This window comes from Alosa sapidissima, chromosome 8, assembly GCF_018492685.1.
Source record: "Alosa sapidissima isolate fAloSap1 chromosome 8, fAloSap1.pri, whole genome shotgun sequence".
Taxonomy (NCBI): domain Eukaryota; kingdom Metazoa; phylum Chordata; class Actinopteri; order Clupeiformes; family Clupeidae; genus Alosa; species Alosa sapidissima.
This window is the reverse complement of record NC_055964.1, coordinates 34,898,350-34,905,849: the sequence shown is the minus strand read 5'-3', so window position 1 is coordinate 34,905,849 and position 7,500 is coordinate 34,898,350. Positions and strand designations below refer to the sequence as shown.

The window sequence follows — 7,500 nt, the reverse complement described above, 5'->3', positions numbered from 1 at the left end:
TATATAAAATCAGATTACTCTTGTTTTTCACCACGCTTTGGGCTATTACTGTTTCTGTTTTGTGTAGGCTAAATAACCTCTACATAATCACCTACGCTAGGCCTATTTAACAGAAAACATTTCTGAATTTAACATTATGCGCCCTCTACTCAATAACGTTGGTGTGGTTAAGTTGAGAGTTTGGAAACTGCGTTTAGCCTTTTGTTACAGAGCTTGATGAAAGAAAAAAAATCGGGACACTGAAGCAGCGGTTCATGCCTGTCCAAATCAGTGTAAATGTGGGTCTATCCTTTTGAAGAATGGATTTGCTTCGTTCTATTATTACCGTTTTTTTTTTTAATCGCAACAGATATCTGGTAAACATGCTGATGTAACAAACAGGCTAAAGTTGCAATGGCTGAAAATTTTTTATTATAGTCCTGGCCTATAATCACGGAATAAGTAGATAGCCGGACTTTAAGATAAACCTATTTAGCCTATATATGTCTTGCGACAATAGAAATTCGCCCTTTGTTTATTTTGATTGAGAAATCAACAGGAAAAGCACAGTTATGCAAAAATAAAAACGATGTGCTAATAGATTCATATTAGGCTATTCCAAATAACGCCTGCTGCCAAATGAATGTAGGCTTATCTTCTGGGAAATGAATTGCCCCTCAACTCAAGTTTTAAAAGCAGGTGGATCACTGACTGGGCCTAGGCTAATTTGACTACACAGACCTCTCCAATAGCTCAGAGAAGGCCGTTAGAAGACAGACCCAGGGTCCGTTTGGGCATCTTGCTGGTAAAGAAAGTGTGTGAGTGGGGAAATGCTTACAAACGAGTATCAACCGTGAGGCTTGTTTCTGTTTTAATAAATAATGTAAGCTACATTCGTTTGATCATGTACAACCTCACGACCATGTAAAGTCCGTGGCGTTCTGACTCCAGGTTTATAAAGCACACAGAGTCTGTCCTGAGAGGAGGGGGGCGATCGGGACCAACGGTTCATCTGAGTCCTTGAATTGGGCACCTGCCTGGTCCTAGTGTCACCGACTCAGTCCTGACCGTGGAGGGCTGGGTCCAGTCTCTGTTGGTTCAGCGATGTGGGGTCGGTCGGGACAGAGCCGTGGCCAGGGGCCCGAGATGGGGAGGGGCCGACAGGGCTTCACCGCCCTGAAGCTCGTGGAGAAGGGACAGTCTCGGAACCAGAGCGCGCTGAAGAGGCGGGGGAGGCGCGGAGGCTCCCCGGTACAAGTACATGCTCGCGCCGGGGTCTAGGGAGGAGACCAGACCTTGAGGGTAGAAATATGGTGACGGGAACATCCTCTGTAGAGCCGAGTAGTTTCCCGCCTCGGCCAGCAACTCGAGCCCAACTGCAGTCTGCCTTTTCCATTTCGTCCTGCAACCAAACAGCAAACGTGTTATTATGTGCTGCATGGTATGTAGGCTATTTTGAAATTAAAAACATGTAGCCTAGCTCTTCTAACTAAATATAGCATATGCACTTCATGCATGATCCTAAAACCACCCTTAGTTGTCAGAACATTCAAACGATAATTTCAAACGAGATTTTATTTATGGGGGAGATCTGTGTCAGACGGTCATCCGTCAAATAGTCACTCATCAAATAGCCAATTTACTGTTAAATAATTCATGGTTATAGCGATTGTGTAATTACAGAAGTGGGGATGAATTATTAAAATAGCATGCAGTAATTTATTATTCATGTTCAGAATTCAGATAGGCCTAATTCTGAATTGAAAGCTGGGTCAGACTGATTATTGTCAATTAGCCCATATTACATCAAGTTTTTTTTTCTTGTTGGTGTCATAATATTTGGTCTAGGCTTAGATGTAATAATGTTACATAGAAATAACAAAGACCTCGTGTGGCAAAATAAACTGCATGCCACTGGATTAAGAGGTAGAGACAAACGTGCATTGTGTTGCAAAATATGTTCCAATATTTATCACTTTGTTTATGCAAAAAATATAAATTTGAATGTAAGCATAGCCTAATGCAGTTTACTGCAAGCAAGTTATTTTCATATTCTGATTCGGTTATTTTTGTCTTGTCCATATTGTAGCCTACATTGATGTTTTCTTTTATATGGCTCATTCTGGTTGTTGATGGGTACTTTGTGTGTATACTGGACTCTTACCTGCGGTTTTGATACCACGTCTTCACTTGTGTGTCCGTCAAGCTGAGGGTGGCCGCGAGCTCCATCCGGTCCTGCACGCTGAGGTACTTCTGCCGCTCGAAACTCCTCTCCAACTGCGCGAGCTGGTGGTCGGTGAAGGCCGTGCGCGCTTTCCGGGGCTTCTTCATGCGTGCCGTGGGGCTGTCGCGACTGCTCGAGATCTCCCGGTCTGTGTCGTCCCTAACTGAAAGCCAAAAGAATCATGTATGTAATTGCTAGTTTCAAGAAAAATGAATGTAAAAAAATCTTAGGCCTATACGTTATCCTTGTCTACTTGAAAGTCATTCTGTTCCTCCAAGCAGACATCACTTCAAAAATAGGCCAAAGGTGTCAACTAATTAATTATTCGATATCTTTTAAATTAACCAAATGTTTCCATCTCCGCTACAGTCTGATTGGGTAATTGATATCCACAAGAAATATCGAAATGCGCCGAGGAAAGCAAGCGGTCATTGTGATCCGAGCGGCGAGTGGCGCTTAATCCCCTTAATTAAGACACAGGGGATGAGGCTCGCTGAACCGAGACTGCAAGATAAACGGACGGATAATCAGATGAACGGCGAACCAAACTGCTGTTCCAGGAAAGAATACACTGAATTAAAGAGATTTCACTCTTTAAAGCCTGTCACTCCACAACGTGTTACATAGGCTATTTAAAGTGAAACGAACGCTTGCCTTTTTGCAGTCTTATCAACCATGATCTGATCTTCCAACTTGTAGGCCTTAGCCTGTATCTTTTTTGAGATTTAATGGACACATTATTTAATTTGATGCATTTGATTTGATTTTTTATATATTTTTTATTATTTCGCATGTTTACTTTCCTTAGTTGATTCCTATAGGCCTATAGTTGTTAAAACTGAATATAAAACTAAAAATAAATTCCTGAATTTATATAGGCTAACACATTTTTCAGAGAGGGAGAGAGGTAAGGAAAAGTAACCAATGTCGTACTGCTTTACCATTATAATCACAATCTGAAGAGGAATCGTGGTCTTTATCCAGAAAGTCATCCTCGTGCGCTCGGTGTGCGTCGCTGGAGTAGGGAGCGCAAGTGGCTAGCGGTTTGCAGTCGGACAAGATGTCTCTGATAAGAAAGGAAGAAGCCATAGTCCTCGGCTGGGAGATTTGTGAGGGTGGAAGTCTCTGCACCTTGTCCTCCACGGAGTCCCTGCGCGGGGAGGGAAGCGAAGAGCACTCCGACTCCAGGTCCGACCCATGGCTCAGAGCCGCCGGGGACCGGCACTGTCCACCCGCGCTGCCACCTCTGGAAGTTAGTACAGTCACGCTCCTGTGAGCGAGCAAGGACTCAATGGCAAAACTCGAGCCGTTTGCAGAAACCTCCATCTTCGCCAGCGTCCAGAGGTTTACAAATAATTAAACAAACATGTAGGCCTTCCGCAAACAACAACGAAAACTAACAACCACTCAAATAAACATCTAAACAACTACGGACTAAGCAAACAGTAGCCACTAAGCTCGAAGTTAAACACGCATCATTTTTCTGCACTAAAGATTCACTGTCAGGTAACTCGGTGGTAAGTAAAAAAAACTTTTTTACCTACTTGCGTCTTCTATTAGAGTTTAAAAATGAGCTACTACTATTCTCAGGATATAGCCTACTTGCTCTGTGACAGAGTCGTGTTCTTACAGAATTTCTCGCAGAAAGTTCCTGCACCTGGACGCAGAAGTTCCGAGCAGCCACTTCAGCACCATGGACAACACTAACTGCTTCCTCTCCTTCACGACTGATAAGATTAAATCCTTTGTGGGGCCCAAGAAAGATGCCGCAGGAAAGCAAACCACCAGAAGACCAGACTTCAGCGACAACTAGTATCCGAAAGATGATCACCGAGCCTCCGGGCTTCCACGCCGTCAGTGTTAGCGGACACCTACCCTTTAACGAGTCCCCCGGCAGACGCGCCGTGCCGTCTTAAAACAGTCATTTGAACATGATACCGAGCGCGCCTCGCTGTAATTGGATGGTGGCGGCTTTAAGGTCGATGACTCCATTGAGGAGGAGGATACTAGTGAACACCCCCCACCCACCCGCACGCACACACACACACACACACATTTATTTTCCACACACTTTTGTGACAAAAGTGTTCACTGTTTTTTGTGCTTCACAACTGGGTGAATGACATGTCAATCCGCCGCAAGGATGCAGGGTCGCACAGTGTAGCCTAGCTAAATACATAGCTAATAATAATAATAATAATAATAATAAATAAGAAGAATAAACAAGACAGAGGCATGAACAATTAAGTAGTTTATTTTAACAGGCGAGACTGTTTTCTAGTAATAAAAAAGGTCAATCAACAAATTATTACCGACAATCATTCAGATCACTAATACATAATAATTTATGCATTGATTGTATATATGTGGCATGCTTGAAAATCCAAGGTGGGAAACTAAATAGGAATGCTTTGTGAACACATTCTTCTTAGTCATTTGTCTAACGGTTTTGGGGCGGAGGCAGGTGGCTTGCATACAACCCGAAACACCCACACACACTTTTGTCTGACATTCGATTAAAAGAGGATTAACTTGGATTCGCTGAGCCCGCAGAGCTTATTACTTAATCACCTGTGTTAAAAGACTCAAAAGACTAAAGGACTTAAACGTGCCCCCCCCCCTCAAAAGACTATAGACACTGAAGATGTCCTGAAAAACTTTTTTTTGTCAGGTATAGTAATTATGAATTTTCACAAACACAAATCAGATAATTTGCCAGTGATCAGATGCTATAACTGTGACTTTAACTAACCTAATTGTGAGAGAAGATACCGCTAATTAGAAATGAAAGCAAAATTATTAAATCATGAGTACATAATACCTAATGCTGAGCAGAAAAGTCAGTCTCAGAGTACACACTAAGTATGCTCCTGATTGAACATGTGATTATGGGTGTGTGAGTATGATTCTTTGTGTGTGTGTGTGTGTGTGTGTGTGCGTGCGCTAGTCCTTGGTGCTGGTGCCCTGTCCAAGTGCTCCTGGTCTTCGGGCTGCATCAGCCTGCTGGGCTTTGAGGGCTCTCTGTCTGGCCGCCGCATCCCTGAACGTGTCCAGAGCTGGACCCACCTGACAACACAACACACCCCGTCAGCTGGACCCACCTGACAACACAACACACCCCGTCAGCTGTGACCACTGACAACACCACATAACCTGGTGTGTGTGTGTGTGTGTGTCTCAGTTCAACAACAGCTGGTTATATAGTCACAATTCACTCCATTACACACACACATACATATAACTAAACATACACTACACAGACATACACTAAAGAACACAGAAGACATACATACAGGAGTGCATCTCTCAAATGAACACACACACACAAACACACGCATACACACACACACACACACAAACACACGCATACACACACACACACAAATACACGCATACACACACACAAACACACCCATACACACAAACACACACATACACACACACAGGTGAGCTGACCTGCTGGAATCGAGGCAGCGTCCACAAAGGGGCGCTCACCCCGGTGGGTCGACTCTTCCGCAGCGTTGACGTCCGAGTGTCCTGGATCCTCCCCAGCTGCCTCTACACGCCCACGCACGCACACACACGCCCACGCACACACACGCCCACGCACACACACGCCCACGCACACACACACACACGCACACACACGCACACGCACACACGCCCACGCACACACACGCACACACGCACACACACACACACACACACACGCCCACGCCCACACACACACACGCACACACACACGCCCACGCACACACACACACACACACGCCCACGCACACACACACACACACGCACACACACACACACGCCCACGCACACACACGCACACGCACACACACGCACACACACGCCCACGCACACACACACACATGCCCACGCACACACACGCCCACGCACACACACACCCACGCACACACACGCACGCACACACACACACACACGCACACACACACATTCATTAAGTTACCTTACTTAGTTTGAATTATTGAGCAGATGATTTCATCCAAAGTAACTTAAAGTTCAGCCAGAAAGAAAACGCTGATCTGGTGCCACTGTCTGACTCAACCTGTTCAGTTGGAGGAACACCATATACTGTAGATATTATACTCCTTACTTAAACTCACACACACACATACATCTTACACACACACACACACACACACCCCTTGTTGTGTTGCCTCTGCAGTGCGGAGTGTGTGTCGAGCTGCTGCTGTATCACACACACACGCACACCTTGTTGTGTTGCCCCTGCAGTGCGGAGTGTGTGTCGAGCTGCTGCTGTATCTCACACACACACACACACACACACACACACACACCTTGTGGTGTTGCCCCTGCAGTGCGGAGTGTGTGTCGAGCTGCTGCTGTATCTCACACACACACACACACACACACACACACACACACACACACACACACACACCTTGTGGTGTTGCCCCTGCAGTGCGGAGTGTGTGTGGAGCTGCTGCTGTATCCAGCGCTGGCGGTACTGCTGCTGCAGGAGCTCCCCGATGGGCGTGGACGGCCTGTCGAGGGGGAGGAGTTAATGTAGGCATGACCACGCCCCCATCACTTAGTCCATGCAGACACACACAGTAGTGCATAAGAGCAGACACACACACACAGTAGTGCATAAGAGCAGACACACACACAGTAGTGCATAAGAGCACACACACAATAGTGTATAAGAGCAGACACACACACACAGTAGTGCATAAGAGCAGACACACACAGTAGTGCATAAGAGCAGACACACACAGTAGTACACTCTACACAACACTCACTCTGACCTCATGGTGCTCTCATAATGACATTAATTTCTTTAAGTGATCACATAACAACAGGAGTACAGCAAACCAAAACATACTGCACCCTAAAGCACATCTGAACATCTCCCTCTCCTCTCCTCTCCTCTCCTCCTCTCCTCCTCCTCTCCTCCCTCTCCTCTCCTCCTCCTCTCCTCCATCCTCTCCTCTCCTCCTCCCTCTCTGCTCCTCTATTCTCTCTCCTCTCCTCCTCTCCTCTCTCCTCCTCCCTCTCTGCTCCTCTATTCTCTCTCCTCCTATCCTCCTCTCCTCCTCCCTCTCTCCTCTCCTCCTCCTCTCCTCTCTCTCCTCTCCTCTCCTCCCTCTCTCCACTCCACCCTTTCTCTCTCTCCTCTCCTCTCTTCTCTCCTCTCTTTCCTCCATGCTGTCTGTATGATTCTGTTCTCTCTCGGTTGCTTTTCCTCACTGCACAACATGCACACACAGCATGGGTCAGTAGTCTACACACACACACAGCATGGGTCAGTA

The 7,500-nt window shown here is 46.0% G+C and overlaps 2 protein-coding genes across 3 annotated transcripts in view; both read right to left on the bottom strand.

The window, feature by feature from the left end:
- Positions 1-843: 843 nt before the first annotated feature.
- barhl1a (BarH-like homeobox 1a) lies at positions 844-3,529 on the bottom strand. The gene is made up of 3 exons (XM_042100635.1): positions 3,145-3,529; positions 2,144-2,366; positions 844-1,381 (listed from the first exon to the last, which is right to left on the bottom strand). Exons 1-3 carry the CDS (start codon positions 3,527-3,529, stop codon positions 1,078-1,080), a joined length of 912 nt encoding a protein of 303 aa, XP_041956569.1. The 3' UTR covers positions 844-1,077.
- A 943-nt stretch (positions 3,530-4,472) lies between these two features.
- cfap77 (cilia and flagella associated protein 77) overlaps positions 4,473-7,500 on the bottom strand; it is a 20,791-nt gene continuing 17,763 nt past the window's right edge. For both annotated transcript variants that reach the window (XM_042100637.1, XM_042100638.1), the window contains 3 exons: positions 6,630-6,732; positions 5,660-5,761; positions 4,473-5,269 (listed from right to left, as the gene is read on the bottom strand). In XM_042100637.1, the coding sequence (XP_041956571.1) occupies positions 5,147-5,269; positions 5,660-5,761; positions 6,630-6,732 (328 nt within the window). In that variant the 3' untranslated portion in view covers positions 4,473-5,146. The remainder of the gene's footprint in view (positions 5,270-5,659; positions 5,762-6,629; positions 6,733-7,500) is intronic.

Excerpts from the sequence above, each read along its gene's own strand:
- barhl1a (XM_042100635.1), bottom strand. The coding sequence starts at position 3,529 with ATGGAGGTTTCTGCAAACGGCTCGAGTTTTGCCATTGAGTCCTTGCTC. Across the intron at positions 2,367-3,144 it reads TTCAGATTGTGATTATAATG|TTAGGGACGACACAGACCGG; the intron begins GTAAAGCAGTAC and ends TTTGGCTTTCAG. Across the intron at positions 1,382-2,143 it reads ACGTGGTATCAAAACCGCAG|GACGAAATGGAAAAGGCAGA; the intron begins GTAAGAGTCCAG and ends GTTTGGTTGCAG.